The 23,332-nt window shown below is 46.5% G+C and overlaps 1 protein-coding gene across 1 annotated transcript in view; it reads right to left on the reverse strand.

Annotated features, from left to right (window-relative positions):
- Positions 1-870: 870 nt before the first annotated feature.
- The window catches only part of PASD1 (PAS domain containing repressor 1), a 78,266-nt gene continuing 55,804 nt past the window's right edge, over positions 871-23,332 (reverse strand). Inside the window, exons 11-21 of the mRNA XM_077826171.1 lie at positions 21,111-21,258; positions 18,826-18,907; positions 15,677-15,800; positions 13,029-13,138; positions 12,330-12,416; positions 10,986-11,144; positions 6,664-6,876; positions 5,746-5,945; positions 4,587-4,679; positions 2,647-2,857; positions 871-1,041 (exon numbers count right to left, since the gene is read on the reverse strand). Of these exons, the coding sequence (XP_077682297.1) occupies positions 871-1,041; positions 2,647-2,857; positions 4,587-4,679; positions 5,746-5,945; positions 6,664-6,876; positions 10,986-11,144; positions 12,330-12,416; positions 13,029-13,138; positions 15,677-15,800; positions 18,826-18,907; positions 21,111-21,258 (1,598 nt within the window). The remainder of the gene's footprint in view (positions 1,042-2,646; positions 2,858-4,586; positions 4,680-5,745; positions 5,946-6,663; positions 6,877-10,985; positions 11,145-12,329; positions 12,417-13,028; positions 13,139-15,676; positions 15,801-18,825; positions 18,908-21,110; positions 21,259-23,332) is intronic.

Genomic DNA, 23,332 nt, shown 5'->3' on the forward strand with positions numbered 1-23,332 from the left:
GCAGCATTATTCAATCATCTGGAAAAAACAAATTATGGGATTGAGGGATAGGGAAAAAGGAAACCAAAATCCACAATGAACCTACTACAACAAAGCAAATGATGTAGATGCTAATTAAATGGGACCCTGCTGATTCTTACAGGTTTCTGTGCTCCAAACACTGGTCTTAAATTCACAATGAATTTCAGCAAAATTTAAAAGGAGCATTGACGTCCTGAATTGAAAATATTTTCTCAGTTGCAAAGCGAGCTTTGCACTGACCTGATTAATAGCATGCCTGCAGCTAGAAATCCAGATTGCAGTCCAAAGGAATTGCAATGCTGTGCTGTGTAAGGCTGTATGGCTTAGTGACCAATAACAGCCACATATGACTGTATTCTTCAGCGATCATTTTCCTGCTTAAGTCAACCATTTTTGTTCAGCAAGTCTGTCACCGCCTTTGCAGACTAGCTTTGGCAGGCAAGAGCTCCACAACCAATTCCGACTATCCTGATTTCAGCCTCCAGGTATTTTTAGCACTTAATAGCCGCTCTTGACAGGATGTACATGAACCGGAGTTCTAGCTGCTCACAGTTTAACTGTGTTTAGTCAAACAGTCCTGTTGCTTAATGAATCCAGACTTTGCTTTGATACTGTCACTGTGCAGCATCAAGGACTGAATATATAAAAATGGTAATCAACAAGGTACCCATATGGCGATCGTGCTCTCCTGCTGGGACCTTCCTCCACGCTGCCATGTTTCCCTCTGGGCTAACCCTCACCCCTCTGGCACATGAGGAGGGCCTTCTCTCCTCGAATTTCGCCGTCCTTCCCCGACGCCTGCTCAGCACAGCAGCTGCGACTCGTCACCTTCTCGTCATGACCTGGCTTTCACGGCAGCTGCATTTCAGGCAGGTCCTGTAAGTTGCAGGACTGGCCCTGCGGATGGTGGCTTTGTTGCTGTGGATGGAGGAAGTAGCCCATGGTATTCTGCTGCGGTATATGAGATGGCTGGAAAATACGCTGATTTTGACTCCCCTGGACCGACTCAGGGGCTTGCATCTGTAGAAAGAAAATGTGATACAATCAGACTGATTTCCCAACAAATGCAGATGCTCCTTGTGCCCTGATCTAGCTACTTCTGGCTGTTCAATGCAGTGCTCTGGAAAGGGTGGGTCTGATTCTGGAAGAGGCTATCAAAGGAACATACCGTGCAGAGCCTGGGAGTGAAATACAAGCCCTGTTCCTTTATCCCGAGGGCCTCAATTTTCAACATAACAGCGAGTTTCTGGGCACTCAGTTTGGATGCCAAAGTTATTTGCATGCCTTAAACCACCGACAATCAAGTACCCAACCTGTGGGGGCTAGAGATACTATTGCCAAACCCACAGGAAAACATATGGGAAGGCTCCAGTCTGGGTGAGTGCAATTGTCAATGGCTACTACTGAAGTCTAGAAGACTCTTGCGAGGAGTGATGGCTGGGAAATCCACACAGCAACAGCTCCAGGAACCTGCTCCCATCCCCCTGTACACGGTGGCTCGGTTCCACGGGGCATAGGGCTTGACCAGCCATGCTACCTGGCCTCAGTAAGCCTCTGCAGCATAGCCAGACCTCGGTAAGTTCCCGGTGGTGCTGAAGTTTGATCTCAAAATGGACAGAAATTCTCATCTTTGTAAGCAAATACCCAGCCCTGTAGCGTGACACACAGATGGGGCGTGGAAAATAAATGTGGTCTGTGATCGGCAAGGCAACCAAAAGGACTGAGTGTGAGGCAGCTGTTGACTTGCTGTGACTTTGGACATATCACTTGACTTCTCACTCTCTCCGTTTTGCTGTCTTTACAAAATGTGGATGAAGGCAGCTACCCTTCCACAAGTGCTCTGAGGATGAATTCAGGAGTTACCCCTTGTAAAACGCTGTATCTGTGCCTGTGCTGAATTTGTCTTATTCCACAGCTTGAGGGGATTATTACGGGATCACTTCTTTTTCAACCAGCCCTGCAGCATAACTAGTTCCACCTGTAGCTGATCTCTTCCTATGACTTTGCTACATACCTCCTCTCACTGACTAACCATTAAACTTACGGCTTTTGTAAACCCACTCAGTTTCTGAGAGAATGAAAACTATTTTCAATTATTAATTAGCCTCAGTGATTCCTTCCACTAACTGTTTTATCAGCTGGGCACGATCCTTGTTCTTGAAAATCAAATCTGTCCTCTCGAAAGGTTTGCTCGGTGGCCCAATTAATTCTTTGAATAAAGAGCAGCACGTGGCTGGTTTAAAAAAAACAACAACACAGTCTGCTCAGATACTACAGGCCAGATGGAGCCAGATTTTCAAAAGTGCTTTGGACCCAGCAACTCCCAATGTTTAACATTCCCGGCCAGATTTTTCAAAAAGCTCCAGGCACTGGGTGCTGAGCTGCATGTGAAAATCTGGCCACTTATTTTGGTGCCTAAATGAGAGTTAAGTTCTTCTGAAAACATAGTCTCAACTGTGCTGACCATTTTTGAAAATTCCGGTGATACAGGGCAGGCTGTAGGTACGTACAGGTACAGTGGGGATGGGGGTCATGTAAGATAAGACAGACAGATTCAAGTCATGTAAGAGCGTTTCCTTCTAAACTGTCTGATCGACATTTACAAACCCCGCCCAAGTATGCTACCTGCAGGTAGAGATGCTGCTGCTGAACCTGCTGTTGGGGTGGCCATTGGTGGAGATGAACTGGAAGTTGCGTCTGGTGGGAAGTGAAGTTGGCCTGTGGAATCATGACTGAAGGAGTAAATACAGGAGAAGGGGCAGGAGCCCTGACTGCGCTACATGTAATTGGCTGCATCTGTAATGGGGGAGGCAGCATCTGTTGTTCTGGAACAAATCTGTAAATAGGAGGAAAATAAAACACTAATAGAAGGTAAACAATGAATCAGCATGAAAATAAATGCCGGAGATCTATGCTGATTGAAACAAAGCAAAATGCAGTTCGCTAAACCAAATACAGTCCGGAAAAACGGCCCGGAAAACATACCAGACTAGCTGCAAAAATCTCCCATCATGAGTGGTGGGTAGCATCGGCTGTGCCTCCCCAAACAGCCTGGCATGGCCCCGCTCACGCTCTGCCCCCAGATCCCCTCCTGCAGTTCTTTGCCATGCCCCAGGCTGGCTGGGGCTAGGGCTGGCCAGCCTGCCGCAAGAACTCAGGGCTGCTGGCACTGGGCCCGTGCTGCCCAGCCGGCACTGGGCGGGGGCCCTCAGGCACAAGGGGTGGGGGCTAGCCTCCCCCAATGGCTTCGTCACCGGCCACCCATGTCTCCCATGTCCTTTATCAGTATAATGAAGTGGAATTCCATATTGGAACTCCACAAGAGTATCTGATTTGGAGAAGCTGAAGGCTTTGCTGTATGGTTGCCCCCCATCCCACCAAAACCACGAGTCTTGTGACTTGGCCTGTTTAAATAAGAGATTCATCGATTCATAGATTCCAAGGCCAGAAGGGACCATTGTGATCATCTAGTCTGACCTCCTGTATAGCACAGGCCAGGGAACTGCCCCAAAATAATTTCCAGAGCAGATCTATTAGGAAAACATCCAATCTTGATATTAAAATTGTCAGTGATGGAGAATCCACCATGACCCTTGGTAAACTGTTCCAATGGTTAATGACTCTCACCATTAAAAATTTACACTTATTTCCAGTCTGAATTTATCTAGCATTCAACTTCTAGCCATTGGATTGTGTTATACCTGTGTCTGCTAGAATGAAGAGCCTGTTATTAAATATTTTCCCCCATGTAGATACGTACAGACTATAATCAAGTCACCCCTTAACCTTTTCTTTGTTAAGCTAAATAGATGCAGCTCTTTGATCAATGAAACAACCATACCCATCGGCATACTTAGATTTAAAGCTGTCTGGGGCAGGGACCAATACTTTGGTGTATGTTAGTACAGTGCCTAGCACAATAGGGGTGGCATCTCCGGGTGCTACTGAAACAACAATAGAAATAAGGTGATTAGTACTAAACTTCTGTGCCAGCACACACTGAAAGATGTGCAGCTGTGTTAAGATGGACTGGTTAGAGCACAAGAACACAGCAAAGAGTTTACCTGCGCCAATGGGCAGTGGTACAGTCAGTTGTAGAGCTGGACAGGGAATGTATTTTATTTCCCATGAACATTTCTGAACAAAGATTTTTTTCATTTCTATCAAAAACTTTGAATTTGGGGAGGATGGCGAAAAACCAGAACCTGACTATTGCCAGTTTTCTGAAACTGAACGCAGAAAATGATTGCCAACCCCAACAAAACATCAGATTTTAGTTTTCAATAAAAGCCTGAAAAATCTGGATGAGAACTGAAATTTACTTGGAAAAATTTGTTTGAAGGGATGTTTTTCATTAAAAAAACCAATCCAACTTCATTTTTCCCCCCAACCAACTAGTTACTTATCTCTTTACCCCCGATTTTTTTTTCTTTTTTGGTAACCAACATTTTTGATCATTTTCATGACCCTGAAAAGAACCCCAATAAGATCTTACACATGGACAAAGCCTCTGAAGAGAAAGTTCACTGCTAAGATAGTGTACAATAGTTACAGGGAAGACTTACTTTGCTTGCTGTCTGCCAGCAGTGTTTTGTGATGACTGATTACTGCCATTAGCACTGGGCATCAAGGCTTGGACAGGCTGATCTAACAACATTCTACAGAAGAATGAAAACATGGCACAGTCAGAAAAGGTATTTGTTTTTTCCTATGTTCAGATTCTTCACAGTCAATCTCTAGTACCCTATCCCCGTAAAAGCTGTGTGAAAGCTCTCAAATCTTCACTAACTCATTCCGTCCAAGTTTAAGGACCTGAATACTTGTGTGCATATAATATAAGATCACAATTTTATCATCTGCTTTAAAGAGAACACAGATCTGAGCTGAAATGGCTAAGCCTTTCAGATCACAAATGTTCAGTTGATCTTGCTAACATTATCATGGCCCACCTCGTGCAAATTAAGGATCCCATTCTTTCTTTTGCTTTGGACACGAATGCACATTTAGCTGGCATCTGCCCACAGAAGAGTTCCAGGTGCCCCACAACGCATACTAACATTTAAAGTGTTTGTGTGCTATTTTAGGGAGCTGGGTTGGGTGGTGATGGGGCTGTGTCTGTAAAATGCATAGCACACAAAAATTAATAACAATAGTCGAGCCAAATTCCACCCTGGATTACATGGGAATTTGACCTTAACATGTTCAATGATCTAAAAACCTCTTTTAGACAGAAAGGTCTCCAGGCAACCTATTTTAAAAGGGTCCGATCCTGCAAGCACTTTTGAAATGGACTGATCCTGAGAGCCCTTTATATAACCAATGTCTGCTGAGACTTCACGGGAGTTCTGCATGTGGATGGTTAGCAGGACTGCACTGAAAAGGACTATTTCCAGGGCATCCATCCTGGCAGGAGAATGGCTATTCTGGAGTTCCTGGGCAACGAAGAGAAAACTATGGGAAGTGCTAGTTTTGCCTCTTTATTCCCCTGAAACCAAAAGCTCAGCGCCCTCTGACTGAAGCAGGGTATATAGTACATCCCGTGCCTAAAAAGCTGTTAAGTTATATGGCAGGCACATGTACGAAGGCATGAGTAAAGCTTTAGTAAAGCAGAGCTCCTGCCATGTAGAATGAAAGCCAAGACTTCACTGCTACCCAGTCTTTTGCACAATGATATTTTCCTCCCACTCAGACCTCATCAGGATCCAGCACTGACTTCATTCCTACCTGAGACTCCTATCTTGGCTGTAGTTGGACGGTTGTTGCCTTTCACTCATTTCCGTCGGCATCTGAGCAGACACAGTGATGGGATGAGTTTGGGAAAACACCATGGGGCTGTTGTAGAGGGGCATCGAAATGCTTGTCTGCGCTGGCAGGTGTGTGGGCTGGGCCTGGCTGCCTCGCATTAAGTGCTGTTGCTGCTGTACCTGAGACAAAAAAATTGTCCCCTATTAGACAAATCAATTCCATGGTAGAGACCATCTACCTCTAATGTGCAGTCAGACGGCAGGCTGTGTGACGATGGCACTTTCTGCTCCCTGAATACAACAGGAGACAGACAGCAAATCTGTCGGGAGAAGGTGACTGAAAAATCTGCAGCCCACACTAACGGATTCTTGTACTTCCTCTAAGAATATGCCTTCTTCCCTGAGTTATAGCAGTGTAACTCCCACTGATTACACTGAGCTACTCCAGATAGATTCTGGTCTAACTAAGAGCAGAACTGGAATGACAGGACCAAAAAGATCTCCACTAACTTCAACAGAATTCTACCAGGAATGATTTTGGCCCCCTTAGATCTAATACTGTTAGGCCATTAAATCTCTAAATACTACAGCAGAGTGATGTCATCTACATTTATCATGTGAAATGAAGTAACATCTTAAAGCTGATTAAGTGAAGCACGTCACACTCACTACAGCATGAAACCTAGACTCAGGAGGCAAGAGAAGAATGGTGCTCATTAGCGGGGGCTAAAGTGGAGGGAGCCACATGGCCCGGGCATCAGCGTCATCCTTGCTGCAACTCCACGTGGAGTTGCCCTAGGGACGGATCTGTCCCTAAATGAGCTGACACACAATAATTACAAGAGCCATTTATAAAGAACATTCAATTGCTCTTGAAGAAAACCAAGAAGTTAGCAACCTGTGAGGAAGTGACACAAGGTTCCCTGAGGAATTGATGTGGTGACGGTAAGTGTGGGGCATTGTAGTGTTTGGATCCCATAAGGCCTTGCTGCTGAGACTTCTTGGCTGTGGTCTGCCTGGTCGCCCCAGGCTGCTGTGGTTGAGATGGCCTTCTTGGGCTCTGTTGCTGTACGTTGTTAAAGACTATGGGCATAGGTTGTTGCATCAACATCTGCAAAAAAGAGATACCTGAGCTGGTACAGCAGTTTATGCGTTTAATTTTTTAATGCATCTACCTGACTGTGCTACAGTAAGCTCTAATGCAACGTACAATATTGCTAGTGCAAAAGACAGCGTTCCCAAGGATCTATTAAATTGATATGTTAACATAAACTGTGCTGGATTCCCTATATCCAATAAAACAAGGTCCTTTGCCGTGGCTTAGCAACCTGGTATTGAGATACAGACAGAGTCACCTCTAGTTCACTAGTTCTAATGAAGCTTAGTCAAGTCAAAACTGAAAGTCACTGGAGTCTGATGGCTTTTGCAAACAATTGGAACCTGCAGTCCAGATGTTGGTCTGGGGGTGCCTATATCACAAAACTCACCACAGGGGATCAGCTTCAACAGAGAAGAAGGACTAAAGGAACACGGACACTTTTCTAAACCACCATCTCTAGTTGCTGAGCCTGCATTCTTTACTCACTCAGCATTCCCATGTGCACCAGTAAAAAGCCCTACATGGGCTTCTGTGCATGTGGCTATTTTCAGTATACGAAACCAATATTACTATGGACAAGGCCATGTTTGCCGGTGGAATCTGGTACATTCTGCAGCAGTGAAGTGGTTAATATACAGAGCTGGTTTTTATTTTTCCCCCGTAACGTATTTGTTAAGGAGTAGATCTAATTTGTGTCAATCCTTTCCCAGCTATTCCCCAATCCTATATTTTTGGCACTGTAGTTTGAATTTTTACCAGCCCACGCTCCATATTTGACTGAATCATTGGTGAATGATTTCCACTTAGAATGATCAATTGTACTTTTCTCTCTTCCAGCCTCTTTGCTACTTTGACTAGAGGACAGTGAACATTTAAATTAAAGTGTGCGCAAATTAAAGTGATGTTAGTGATGCATAGTAAATCTGATCAGATTATTGTCAGTAAAGTTCAGCTCTCAGTTTGTACAAATGGATTATTTTTCAGTATATTTGTATTGTCGACTTTTGGGTAAAAGGAGGAAATGGATGCAGTCACTGTTTTTCTAGCTGCACCATAGTTTGTTATAATCAGTGACAAATCCAAGGCATGGATTAAATACAAAATGATCTATGCTGCATGTGTGCTTTGATGTCACAAAACAACTTTACACAAGGGGTGATTTGCATTTAGCTCTTTAAAAAAAAAAAAGAAAGAAAAAAAAAAAAGGATGACAGGACAGTCCATAGATACCCCAAAAGTTCCTGTGTAGATCATTTCTGGAGAACATTCCATTTCCAGAATTAAAGCATACTCAGTTATTCCAGTGTCACCAAGCTCAGGATATCTGAAGAGCATTTGCTTTCCCATGTTGCGCTGTCATTAATTTTAGTGTCACATCTACTTATTTCTTTCATGGCGTAATCTAACAGATAAAGAGTGATTATTGCCTTCCTTAGTGTCGTATTTGATTCGAATAGCCACCTCTCCTTAATTAGAGGAAGTTTTTTTTCCAGAAATTGGCATCAATTATGATGCACTAGCTTTCACTAGCAGGACATATCCTGTGTAATACTATTAACAATATATGTCCTCTAATTCCTTAGGAGGAATTTGGGCCTGCTTTCTAATCCTATCTTGTTCAAACACAACATTAAGAGAGAACAGAAAACCAACCTTTGATAATCTCATAACACGATAAAACCCTGTTACCTGGCTTCCCAAATAAACACTGCCAAGAGTCTGTGACCATTCAGGGCCGGTGAATAGTGTGATACAGAATTCTTTCATTTCACCCAGAAATGCTCGTGTCAAAGCTAAAAATTGGTCTCTTGTTTTATGGAATTGTCTGGCAGCTAAGGATACGGGGGATTGTGCAACGTTGTGAATTGCTTTGTTCGAGTTACTGCAGGATGGGTCTGTGCAAATGATACTTTTATTGCAACTTGTGTGTATTTTATGCTGTGGCCAATATGGAACACAAATATTGTATTTTCTCAAACAGCAAAGCATATGTTATTTTCCATAATGGCATCACTGTCCACTGTAGCGCTTCACACTGTAATGAACCACTAGGGGGAGCAACAAGGTAAGTTTATTCCAGACACTTTAAGAGACAGAAATTCTGATTAAATAACAAATTAAGAAAAAGTAGCTCTGGCAGTAAGGTTGTAAATTCCCCATCCCTGACTTGAGGCGCCCAGTGATGGAGTTTCCTCTGTGAAAGCTTCTAACTGGAATAAAGTTAGTCACTTGCTGACCTTTAACAGCACATGAATGGATTTATTTTGGAGGAAACCTGCCTGAGGTCTTTACAATGGCTAGAACCTACTGGTGCCAACTACCATAATTATTGGAATAGCCACTAGATGGTGCGTAATCTTTAGCCACAAATGCACTATCTATCTGTGGTACTTAAGTGACATACAACAGTTGAAGGTAGCATGAAACAACAACGTTCTCACAGTTCTCCTTTGTTCCCACTGTGCATGTTGGGCTGTGTGAGTTGTTGCTTTAATCTTCTCCCTTCCTTCTTTCTCTCTACTCTTTCCCCTCTGCAATCCTATACCCCAATTTCTGGCAACCTGGCCCTGTATATTTCACATTAGGGTATATAACAATCACACCCAGGGAGAGAATGCTGAGGCCTCGATTGTACTGTGTTAGATGGGCCCCAGTGTCTCCAACTCATATGCTGTGTCAGTCAACACACAAAAAGCAGCTGCAATAGAATAATAAAATACAATAAGATAGTGAACTGTGAATAACAGAAAATCAAAAGTTTGCTTGTGCCCAAATAGTTAGGTGGAATCCATGGCCACCCCAACCCTATTAACCCTGTCAGTTTTAGGTGGAAATCTGCTATTGAGTTTCTGCAGTCTTACCCCATCGTTAAAACTCCAAGCTCTTCCTGAGTAGGTGACTTTTTATTAGACATAAACGTTGGGAATTTTTTGATCTGGCACAATTACCAATTTGATATTTAAACAACAGGGAAGCAAGAACCTCCAGCCCTGCTGCTACAAACACTAAACCGTCCTTTCTTTCAGGAATGATCATGGTTCAGCAGTTCAAGAGTTTAGGAATACATTGCTGACAGGATTCATTTCTCATTTTTTTCCTTGTGGCAGGAGATAAAACACCCCACTGGGCTCTTTTCCTACCAGTCTAGAATGTCCTGACGCTTAAGATAAAATCAAATGATACTTTGGGCCCAGGGAATCAGACATGGAGGCAGGCAGTGATGAGCTGCCAAAATCTTAACAACTGGTTCCCTCCTTACCGCACGAGGCGGTTGTGGACTGCCCCCACCCCCCGGGACTCCTGCCCCATCCAACTCCCCATGTTCCTTGACACCCCCACCCCAGGACCCCTGCCCCATCCACCCCCCTCCCCTGTCCCCTGACTGCCCCCAGAACCGGGCAGAAGGGTCTTGTGGGCCACCGTAGTGGGTGCCCACCGCGCCCCGCCCCTAAGAGCCAGAGGGACCTGCTGGGGGGCGAGGTGGGGAGTCCCAGCAGTGCTTACCTGGGGCAGCTCCCAGAAAGCATCCGGCAGGTCCCTCTGGCTCCTAGGGGCAGATTAGCGTAGCTAGTGGGGGAGCAGGGGCTGGAGCAGCCACGGGGAAAATTTGGGGGGTGCAGAGCCCCCACCAGCAGCTCCCCACCCCTCGCCCGGCCCCAGCTCACCTCTGCTCCGCCTCCGCCTCCTCCCCTGAACGCGCCGCCCCGCTCTGCTTCTCTGCCCCCTGTGGTTCCCCTGCGCGCCCCCATCCCGGGTTACCTGCTGCGGCACGGGCGGCCCTCCTTGCACCCCCCCGCCCCAGCTCACCTCTGCCTCCCAGGGCCTGAGTGCGAAGCCACTGCCTGCTTCTCAGCCCGCCCCAGCTTCCTGCATGAACAGCTGATTCGCAGGAAACCGGGGCGGGGAAGGGGGTGGAGAAGCAGAGCGGGGCGGTGCATTCAGGGGAGGAGGCGGAGGCGGAGCGGAGGTGAGCTGACATGGGGCCGGGCGAGGAGCTGCTCTGCACCCACCAAATTTTCCCCGTGGCTGCTCCAGCCCCGAAGCACCCACGGAGGTGCTGCCTAAGGCACCACTTTTGGCCGGTTGTTAAATTTAGAAGCCACTGGAACAGATTCATATACCTGCAGATTGGAATCTTGCACTAGTTGGAGCTGCTCTTTGATAACATGGAGTTCTTCTTGCTGTGTCTTGATGTCAGCTTGCAGTATGCGAGTCCTCTCCTCCAGCTGTTCTTTCAGTTGATGCATCATCCCTAACTGGGCTGGGAAGTGGTACACTGGCTGCGGAGAACAGAAAACACTTCATGCTTAGCCCCGAGCTGGATGGACTAATATTGCTGCTGACCGCAGAAAAGTGAATGCTCTCATGCAGGACAGACTGCTTCTCAAAATATGGGAAGCTGCCCCCATGGAAAAGATGACTATACTGAAAAATTACACGTTGGACACTTGTAAGCCAATGCACCACTGCGTTACTAGAATTTCCCACTGGTGTTACTCCACCGAGCATAGATGTGGAGTAACCCAGTGGTGAATCAGATTTTGGTTATCTTTCTTTACTTGTATTGAAAAGGTCAGGTGAATTAGGAAGCTGTCTACTCTTCCTATCAAACTTTGCATCCCTAGGTTTATTGGTCATTATTACTTTGCTCCATTTCTTCCTTGCAAAACAGAATGGCTAAATGGCAGGAGCTTGCTATGAGCCTTATACTATGGAAGGCACCTTACTCTAAAAATTATTCTGAATGGGCTACAGGCCTGATGCAGCTCCCAGAAAAGTCAATGGAAATACTGAGCCCTAAATAAGACCTCAGTCATGAGCCACCTTATACACGTGCAAGGAGTAAGGGGCTTTAAGGTGCCCCCGACACCCCTGTGCAGCTACCCACATCAGCAGCCTGTGTGCAGGGTCAAGAGCTGATGAGCCGTTCCTCCCTCTAGAGCGAAGGTGGAAACAGGACCCCAGGTTGTGACTCTCTGAGTCACAGTTTGGTCCCTGGGCTGCTCCTGGGTCAATGCAAGTACACAATGCCCCTTACCCAGGGGAATCCCAGGATCTAGTCCTGAGTGAGCCAGAGAAGAAGAAGAAGGGATGCAAATGGTGGAACTAGGAGCACGTCAAATTCTTGTTTCTGAGCCAAGTAGCTTGCTAACGCTAGTATCATTCACATCACAGAGCACTCAGGAACCGTCATCGGAGGGGCCTGCCTGCATGCGCTTCTCTGATGGGCCGCTCGATGGCACAGACACAGAAAAAATAACCTGGGAGAATGCTGTTTCTGGAACCAGAACAAAGGTCCCCCGCTCTCAAACCTGGTGCAGCCAGCAATGAGGTAAAGCATGGCTAACTCAAGCCAGCTGAGTCTCTTGGGCAATGATTTCAGACCTCCCCTTCTGCTACAATAATGTTACCATCTGCTGGTCATGCAAGAGCTAACATGATCTTAACAAAACCAAACCACATACCGTCACAGGTTGCTGCGAGGGAATTGCTGGCTGGCCCACCTGGTGCAGAGTGAGATGTTCAGCGGGTGCCTGAGGAGTTACTGTTGCCTGGGGAAGAGAACAACGGTTTGGGTTAGACCACAGCGCACCTGACGTGAGGGCCAAGAGAGTTACTGAGTGCCAGATCTACTGCAGGAGCAAATGTGTTACCCCGAGGGGTTCCCACTGTCAAAGCATCAGCGCTGGCCAGACACAAGGGAAGACGTTCTCACGTGGCCTGTGGACACGCCCATTCTCCCTGGCTGAATTCCTCGCATTTCAGAGATCTTTCACTTCCTTCCCGTACCACACTTTTACCACCTGAGAGACGGCTCCATGTGGGGCTGCAATAAGCGACCGACTAACAGTTTTACCAATTGAAACAGGTGCCGACCAGTTACCTGGGGACAGAGCGAGCCCTCAGGTAACTCCTCTGGAGTCAGCACAGCTGGACGGATGAATCTGGCCTCTTCCGGATGAAACCCTCTTCACCTGAGAAAACTGGGCTTCGCCTGGATCTGGGCAAGCATAATCAACTCCAGGCACCACGAGACCAGGGTGTAAGTCTGCAGTGTCCCCTCCCCAAAAACCCACACATGAAACCCACCACCACCGAAATCACTGTCTCCCTTTCAGTGCTAAGTGCACGCTAGAAAGGCCATCGCTCGCAGGGTTATCTACCTGTGCACTCCCACTTGAGGCCAGCCTCAGCGATGCCTTCTCCTGCTGACCCATTGGCACGGATTGCCTGGTGGGAGTGCTGGCCTCCGTATGCCGCATGGATGAGGTGGCTGCAAAAGAGAAGTTCCTTTTAGACAAAGTAACGGGATGAGGCCATCAGACGTGCTCTCCTATTCTAATAGGAGTGGAGGAGAGTGGAGGCATGGCAGCTCCAGCTGCTACCTAGCGCCCCAAGACACTGCTGGACCTCACAAAAATATCTGCTCTAACAATTGCCTAAACGTGGCAAAGAAAGCAAGAGGGTAGCAATTAATGACCATGAACTGCTGCCCAGACCTGCTTACCCATCATCTACCCTTCTCCTTCTGGGCAGGGTGGCCCATTTCTGGTAATAATTTCAACATTCTCTCTAGGGTGTTTCTCCAGATGAGCCACACCACATGAGCCCTACAGAGATACACAAGCTTCCCCACGAGAGCACGAAGCCAGACCACCTCTGCACTGAAACCCACTCTGAATATTCCACCGCACGAACAGGGCCACTGGGCTTGTTTTCAATACCCCAGTGCATTATATGCATGTAACATCCCTGTGAGTCCTCGTTCTTAGCCCAAATGTGACAAGGTGAGATTCCAGCCTCGTTGCTCTTCATATCAGGAGGCCAGTCTCCCAGATCTTCCTGGGCACTGATTCGCCTCCATTCAGACATTAAATGTCTGACCAGGTTAGATTTGCACATGTGGGCTCTGCAGTACTTAGCCCTCAAACTAAGACAGTAATGATGAGCTGAGCAGACAGACAGGCAGTTTCTACTGAAATGGATAAAACGGATGCATTTTTTAAGGGCATTCAAGGAAAGGTCACATTGAACTCCAGTATCTTGTTGCTCCAGCTATGACTATCTAGTCTGATTCTCAGTAGGAAGGCTAAAAAGCTACACATTTCCCCCCTAAACTTCCCCACATTGTCACCCCTGGAGCAGCAGTAGCATTGGGTGCTAAGGGCTGACAGCTGTCGGGGCTTTAACCAGTGTGACCTGCACCTGCCCTGAGCAGGGACTAAACGACACAGCTATTAAAATGCCAGCACTGGTCTACTTCCCTTGAGCGCCCACAGTTGCTACAGTGCCCAGTGGAACTGTACCAGTGGGGAAGTTTAGGGGCAAATGTCTAGTGTAGACACATCCTGGGCTGGTCCCTCCCACCCCCTCTACTCATTTAATAGTCATCTCCTTCTCTGACCCAGCCACGTTTGGGATCAGAGCCTTCTCCTCGCACAACCTTCCCCTATCTCTGCACTCACTGGCTCTCGTCCCGTTCCCGATCACAGCCCAAACCCCACCTGCCTGGCTGCACAGACGATGTATATTTCCAATGCGCCTGCCGCTGCAGGATCTAGGCGTCTTCGCAGGACAAAGGAGGACCACCAAGAAGGCCTTGCCTCCTCCCTCGATTAACTCCTCACAAGCACTGGCCTCTTGGGCTTTGTCTTCACAGCTTAAAAAAGGCAGTTTTACAGCGAGATAACCAACGTGGGTTAGCGACCCCGCTGTAAAATCCCAGTGGAGGCGAGACACTGTACCGCTGTGAGGAGCGAGGCAAGGCCCGTGCTAAACTCCCGCCCAGGCTTGGCCCCGCCTATGGTAAAACTGTAGGGGCCTTGTCTGCATTCTGCTTTCACAGCAAGGCGACTAATCCGCGGTAGTTGTCCTATGGTAAAAACACACTGTTTCTTTGTCAGCAAAGACACAGCCGTGGCGGTGACCTTCACTAACCCCGTCAGCTTTGCCGTGGTTCAGCTGCTGGGAAAGGCTGGTGCATTCAGAGGCCAAGCGTGGTCCCATCCTTGTGCTCGGGGAACCCTAAAGATGCCAAAGGGGGCTACTCTAGGTTCAGACGGGTGTGACAGATATAAACTAGCCACCCGGCAGACTGTCCCCTCACAGTTTTTTAGGACTCTCAAATGAGACGTCAAGAATTATAACATTCAAAAACCCGTCGGAGAACACTTCAGTCTCTCTGGTCACTCGATTACAGACCTAAAAGTGGCAATATTACAACAACAAACCTTCAGAAACAGACTCCAACGAGAGACTGCTGAATTGGAATTAATTTGCAAACTGAATACAATTAACTTAGGCTTGAATAGAGACTGGGAGTGGATGGGTCATTACACAAAGTAAAACTATTTCCCCTTGTTTATTTCCCCTCCTACTGTTCTTGTAAAGTGCTGGAAATGGCCCACCTTGATTATCACTACAAAAGGTTCCCCCCTCCCTCCTGCTGGTAATAGCTCACCTTTCCTGATCACTCTGGTTACAGTGTGCATGGTAACACCCATTGTTTCATGTTCTCTGTGTATATAAAATCTCCCCACTGTATTTTCCACGGCATGCATCCGATGAAGTGAGCTGTAGCTCACGAAAGCTTATGCTCAAATAAATTGGTTAGCCTGTAAGGTGCCGCAAGTACTCCTTTTCTTTTTGCGGATACAGACTAACACGGCTGCTATTCTGAAACCTGTCAATATAGTTTAAAACTTCCAACCGAGATTTGAGGTGTAGGGATTTTTTAAAGCGGCTCCAAGCTTTTGCCAATATATAAGTACAGCCTTTGCTGGGATCCGTTGAGGCTGACTAGGATACGTACATGCTGAGTCGGAGAGTGCCGTGTGCGAAGATCGCCGGGAGCTAGGAGAGGACACAGACACTCTTTCCCTGCTGGTTTCTTGGTTGTTTGCACATTGCCTGATGTCTATGTAACTATTGTGACTCTGCAGTGAATAAAACACAGACAGCAACATCCTTAGCAGCACAAAAGCAACATCAGCTTGAACCCCCTGGAATCTTGATCGTGGCTCTTTCTCCGACAAAAACGGTCTTTGGTTCTTAAAGGGCCACAGCTGCAGCTACAATATTAATTTGGGTGATTGGAAACAACCAGCAGCTTGCCCCAAAAGAGACCCTTAGATACTCCTTAGGGTATGTCTGCACTGCACCCGAGGTGCAGATGTAGCAGCCCGGTCTTCAGCATGGGCCAGCAAGGAGAGTGCACGCCCAGGGTCCCTGGCGTGCGGGTACAGCCAGGGCTGAAGCCCGTGTTGCTGCACCGATATTGTTATGTCTAGCGGTGGTCACGCAGGTGCGCCCACCTGTGCTACAATCCTGCCTTGGAGGCCCTAAGCACTAGCCCTGGAAGCTCATTGGAGAGGTGACCCTCAGACGCTCACCTAGCCATCTTCCCGAGTGAGAGCTGGGCTCGTCGTTGGGTGCACCTGCTGCCTGTGCCTGGCATAACACCTGCATGGGCACTCACGGTTTCCTGCCTCTGCCTTCCCGGGACCCCGGACCTGTCTCAGGCTTTGGGATGATGCTGGCTGCTATCACACGGACCCATCCCAAGCTCCTGGAGGCGATAGCAATGGACTCCACAGTTATGGCACCATGTCTTCTTCCTGGAGCCTAGCTTCAACGTACACCCTTCTGAGCCTTGCGAGATGCACCACAGGAAGGCGACACTCCTCCACCCTCAGCCCAGCCTCCAGTGTGGCAAAGCCATCGCATCACAGAGGGAAATGCCTCACCAGCCCCCTCGCTGGAGATCTGCCTACTACTGTGTGTGTGAGGGCAGGTGCAGCGTGGCTTCATGGCTAAGATGCTGGCTGGGAACTCAGGAGATCCAGGTTCAACTCTCCCCTCCATCACACACTGTCTGGGTAACCTCGGTATCGCGCACCACGTCAACCGGAGACAGCACTCCCTCTGGTTTATTGAAACTGTACATGCTTAGAGCCAGGGACTGTCTCTTCCCAGGTGTATCTACAGTGCCTGGCACAACGGGGCCTCCAGACATCACTGTAATATAGATAGCGACTAATAATAATACTCGGTGCCTGTCTATGGCACCTCAACCTCCAGCTGGACCCCATACACTAAGTCAATGCCTGTGAGAATCAGCACGGGGAGGGGGAAGGAGGCGGCTGGATGGGAAGGGCACCACGTCACCCCCAACCCTCTTTACACACTCCCCTCCTGCATTACAGCTGTCCTCTCGCGCCCCTTTCCCGTCGCTGCTGATTGCCAATTGATTGGTGTATAAATAGAAGCGCGCTTTTATAATTAGCTTCCTTCTGCCCAGTTTCTCCAGGGATGTCCCAGCTCATTGGCTCGGACACGCTGGGCAGTGACTGGGGAATGAGCGAGTGAACGTGGCAGGAGGAACCGGCTGGCTGGAAAAGGGAAACATTTCATTTGTTGCAGATGTGGTGGGAGGGGGCTGGGAGGAGATACAGACCAATTTTGGGGGATATCGGCCGCAGCCTGATTAGCTTGTATAACCAATGCCAGGTGGCGAGTGTCTGCTTAAGCTGAGATCCCTGCTCTCCTTACCCATGTGAGTAGTCACACTGACTCCAATGGAACTACTCTAGCAAGTAAGGCAGTGGGTCTGGCAAAATATTTGGAGAGGGGACTGACCTAATCCCTGCCCCCTACACAATCATGACAGGAGCCCGAGGTCTTACACGAACAAGCCACCCAGCACACTGTTTACGTACACTGAGGGCAAAACAGCCTTCCTCTCATGCAACAGGATGGCCAAGCCAGTCACATTCCCCGCACTGTTTGCCAGCCTTCCACACCCATCCAGGGAGCTAATCATGCTAACCTCGCACCACTCCTCCTCCTGCTCTCCCTCCAATGGGAGAGACAGAGCTGCTTGTCCTTTTTTCATCCCTCCTGCCACCCGAGGCCAGCCAGGTCCAGTTCGAGGTCTGGGTAGTAATGTCTTGGCAATCAATAGGGATGGGAAAGAAAAGGCAGGAAAGCAGTGCCCCAGCAGGTCAGTGAGAGCTGTTTGCTAGAATGAGTCTTTGCTTGAATGCAACAGAGGCTTTTTAAGACAGCAAACTTTCCAAAATACACCATGGTCTGTAACCAGTCTAACTCACGTACACACACATACTCAGCAATCAGCTCCACCGTGCCCAAGCAGTCTGCCATGTAAGGATCACAGTGTATTAAAGATTTATTATTATATAATCAGCCCCCCTGCACCTCCCTTGAACTGGCTTCTCTAAAGTAATATCTGAAGAGTTAGAAAACTAGCGGATTGATAACCCCAAACGATTACCAAATGAGCCACTTGAAATGACTTTGACTTTCCAATGTCTTGTTTTGAAGCTATTCGGTGGATATATTTAAACGAAACTGAAATGACCCTGTTAACTGAGCATGAGTGACGATGCCCGATTGATCCAAACAATGGAAATTATAGCTATGATCACAGCTCTGCCCAACCTTGCAAACATGGCTGAGACCTGAAAACAAAAATCAATAAATCATGCTTTTCCCTTCACTTCCCATCTTTGTCTGATTACCCATGGTGAGTCAGCATAAAAGCGGCAAACACTGTGGTACTGATCTGTAGTCAGTGCCTTGTATGTCGGTGGTACTGAGAGTTAGTATATCATTTACTATCAAATAAACTTCATTCTGCTCTCTGTAAAATAGCGTCTTTTCTTCTGCTGAACTGAGGTGGCTTAAGATATAATTTGAGTAAAGGTCTCAGAGAGAGCGGGAGATCTGACCTAACAGTTTAATAACGATGCAATTATTGAGTTTGCATTGTTATAAACGAGCTATTTTAGTGCAAAGCAGTGTGGAAATCCTCCTGGTGGGTTTGAAAGATAAAGAACTATTCGGTTTGGAGGTGAGTAAAGGGAAACAAGGAAGGTGTAGTCCGTATGTATTTCTAACATTAATGAGTTCCTTTTATTCGCTCCCTTCAGCATGCACTACCTTCAAAGAAGAAGATGCCAGTTCGATTGATGACTCCTCAAGGCCAAGATCTCTCCTTCTTTCGGCTCGAACCTCTGCATAACTACATTGGGGGAAAAAGAGAGATTTAGAACGCAATTCTTATTGCCTATTGGAAGTAAAAAATAGGCTGTGAAATAAAAACGATGACTGCTTCCTTAATGACAGCTAAGCTGACATACAATTCTCTGAGGACCTCTTATTTTGTACCTCCAGCTTTGTACACACAATTGTTCGTGGGCAAAAGGTACAGTATTCTACACTCTAATTGCTGATTTACAGGTGCACATGTACCATTTGCACATGCAAAACTGCAGAGCAGATGCAAGAAGCTGCACATGTAATCTGGGGCACCGACTGAGATGCTCATTTATAAATTCTGGCCCTAAATGTCTGACAGAAAAACAATACTCAAAGCAAAGCTCTGTGACTGTGTTCCTTCGTGAACAGCGGGGAAAAAGAGCCTCTTCATCCTTACCACAATTCCCTTCACAGAGGAACTCCCCATTCTCCACAGCCTGTCAGAGAAACTGTCCTGATGCAGGTAAGTGGTAGTAGGAGGTACACACCGCTTCCAGCCTGTAGACAATTTCTTGTGTGTCTTAATAACAGTGGTACAGTCGCTCAATGGGACTCAAGCTACTCCCTGGGGAGCTTTGCCTGAGGAAGGCCTTCATGGCTGTGACCCCTGTTTTTGTAACTGAACAATATCACACTTGCACGGGAACCTTCCTCTCAGTCATGGGGTGGCACATTTTCAAAGCATGCAGCCATCACCACAGATTGGAATACAAATCTACCTACCGACTTCAATGGAAGCTGTGCATGTGGAATGATGGTAAGTGATAAGCCAAATTTAAAGCCCATTGAGTCCCCTGGAGAATGTGCCTCAGAGTAAGCTCTCTTGCAGCTCTTACTAACTGTCTCTTAAATAATAAAACATTAATGATTTATAAGACCTGAGATTTAACTATGAGAGTTCTTAAAATCCAGGAGATATTTCAGAGACTCTCCAATATGTATATGGCGTGTGGGCAAGGGTACAGTGTTAGAACTAAGGCTGGGGTAAGATTCTAAGGGGGGGTGAATGAGCACAGATCCATTAAGAAGTCAATTGGGAGTTGCCCATTTACACCACTTCAGAATCTGGCCCCTTAGCCACCAATTTCCTTTATTTCATCTTTCAAATCCAAGGTTCTATTAATTTTTCTATTTTACTAAGTAAAATGTATGTTCAACCTGAACTATTTGATGTGTGTCTAGGACTTTAGGATGTACATGTACCAGAGACAGAGACAGAAAAATATGTTCACTCACACTCCATAAGGCCGGAACCTTAGGTGACAGAAAGGTCTAAAAATTTCCCAAAACAAGGCAGAATCAACAAGCCTCAAGATATGTAATTACCGTCATGAACGCATTCAAATTAAAACAGCTCTCAGGGTGTGGTTTATACCAGCATATAAAATTCTACCCACATATGCCTACTTATTAGGATACGATGCTCTTAAGGTTGTATTTCAAAATATCTAAACAGAAAGACTGGTTACTAATGGGCTTTTCTCCAAATATTTGATAGTCTCAAACAGGGAAGACAAGGATAAATTCACATTTTTACTAAAATTAGCTGACCCCAAACTGGTATGTCATTTCTTTTTAAAACCCTCCTCTAAATCCAGTCTAAGTATACACTCAGTCTTGTTTGAACCAGCAATGGAAATTTACCACTGACACAGATGGAAGCAGATTCCAACCCAATAATTGTGTATCACAAACCTCCAAAACTAGAACAAGACTGTACAAGATTTATAGCACATTTAATGCCATGAGTACAACAGAACCACCACTAGGGGGTGTCATATGCTAATTTTTACAGTTCATAAACAGCTATCTCCAAGTAACAACTATCTAAAGTTGTGATCAAAAAGGTTTGTAAGAAGTGTATGGATGCATTGACATCCATAAAGCATTCTGGTTATGAACAGCTTTAAATTTTTGATGGATCTGTGTCATGGCTAAGGACAGAAGTGGAACGTAATATACTCAGCCAAATGTTGCTTCCAGGCTTTTTGGCTTGGTTGCCAAAAAGTGAGTAATGAAAACATTAAAAACAATTTCCAAGTTCTCAGCGATAATAATTTTATGTAACTATGTATCATCACAGTGAGTCGAATCACACCACAAATATTTGGCTAACACATAAAAGAATGGAAAATGGAATAGATGAGCACACTGACGAACAGAAAGCGTTAAGCACATATTCCTACCTCACCACAAGGTGTGTACAAACAATGAACTCAGGTTTGGAGTTCCACTGATGGTACGTGATGTAATAGTGTGTTTGCAACCATATCCATTGCTGGCCTTTGGTCAAGAATCTGTAGTAACAGGACTTTCCTTTTCCAAATTGCATCACTGTTAAACGAAAAGAAACAATTTGGTTAATAACAGTTACATTCTGATTGTGACTGAGATTAGAAGAATAGCTTTGTCCCGTCTAACAGCGCGAACATTGCTATCAATTCTTCCTCAACATTGCTTACATTTTCAACCAGGTGCTGAGTTTTAATCTGATTTGCGGTTATTAATTTAAAAAGAAAGTGCTCCAAGATTTGGGGTTCGTTTTTATAAATGGTCATAGCTGGCACAGGCAGAGATTCTGCTTTTTGCCAGCAAACAGTACATATAAATGACATCTACCGAACAGTACATTGGCACTTTATCAGTCTAGCTGCATGCATTTCAGACATTGCTGGCCTAAAGTCAGGAAGCTTATAATAGAAGAACCCTGATCTGAAAGTGGAAAGTCTGTTTAACTGCTAATTGAAATGTCCACAGATTAGACTGTATATGAACGGAACCAAGTCTTTCTTTGAGACCCAGTTGTGCCTAAAGTTAACCACTTACATCTCCCTTTTAAAATACCATTTAACAAGGGTTGTTTACTAAAATGTAATATTAATGACCAAGCTTTCAAAAGGGCTTCCCAAACTAAAGGCACAATTTTGCACCAGCAATTCACTCTGCCTACAACTGAGCTCTTTCAGGAGCTGATCCAGAGTCCGCTGAGCTCAATGGAAAGACTCCCATTGACTTCAAAGGGCTTTAGATGAGGCCCATAGAGAAGAATGGATGGTCTTGTGGTTAATGCATTGTATTGGGAGCCATGTCAGCTGGATTCACTTCCTAGCTCTCCTGCAGATTTCCTGAGTACCTTTCCTGAGTTTCCTGAGTCAAGTCATTTAATCGTCTGTTCCTCAGATTGCCCACGTGCCAGATGGGGATAACAACACTTCCTGTCCATGCTGGGGTAGCTGAGCAGATAACTTTTGTAGCACTTGTGAGGTGCTCAGAAAATATCGGGATGGGGAATATAAGTAACTAAGTAGGTAGATTAGATGCCTGAGTATCAGATTCCACCCACAGATCCAGTAGAGTTAGGTATCTAAATAGGCTGAACCATGGCCTTGCCCCCTGCACGACCCCTGAGGCCCTGCCCCCGCACCACCTCTTCTCCCCAAGGCCCGACCCCTTCTCCCCTCACCTCCCACCACCTATTCCCACAAGGCCCTGCCCTCACGCCACCCCTTCCCCACGAGTTCCCGCCTCCGCACTGCCTCTTCCCCTGAGGCCCCGCTCCTGCGCTGCCCCTCCCCCCCAAGACCCTGACCCCCACTCACTCCTCTCTGCCCCCTCCCCTCCATCACTCACCCTTATGGCTGGTAAAAAGCCCCTGACTGCAAGCACATGGTAACATAAGGACATTTGGAATTAATTTGCAAACTGGATACAATTAACTTAGGCTTGAATAGAGACTGGGAGTGGATGGGTCATTACACAAAGTAAAACTATTTCCCCATGTTTATCTCTCCCCCCCCTGCTCCGTTCCTCAGACATTCTTGTCAACTGCTGGAAATGGCCCACCTTGATTATCACTACAAAAGGTCCCGTCCCCCGCCCCCCGCTCTCCTGCTGGTAATAGCTCACCTTAAGTGATCACTCTCCTTACAGTGTGCATGGTAACACCCATTGTTTCATGTTCTCTGTGTATATAAATCTCCCCACTGTATTTTCCACTGCATGCATCCGATGAAGTGAGCTGTAGCTCACGAAAGCTTATGCTCAAATAAATTGGTTAGTCTCTAAGGTGCCACAAGTATTCCTTTTCTTTTTGCGGATACAGACTAACACGGCTGCTACTCTGGAACCAGTTCCCCTGTTGTTTGTCTGGGTCTTTTGACAGCAAGAGGGAAGGGGAAAACGGGATGCAAAAACACAAAATAAGACTGGGGGACCGAGAAGTACATGTAGCACCGGAAACTACTCTTAACTCACAATTGGAAACTGACTCAATTCCAAATTCTGTAATTGCATCTACAGTCTTGGGGCAATAGTACTGGAAGGTGTCACCCACCTGCACACATACACTGCATTACATATACAACCACAGGTGCCGACTTCATGGGTGCTCCAACACGCGCTGGCAGCC

Source organism: Eretmochelys imbricata, chromosome 9, assembly GCF_965152235.1.
Source record: "Eretmochelys imbricata isolate rEreImb1 chromosome 9, rEreImb1.hap1, whole genome shotgun sequence".
NCBI lineage: Eukaryota > Metazoa > Chordata > Testudines > Cheloniidae > Eretmochelys > Eretmochelys imbricata.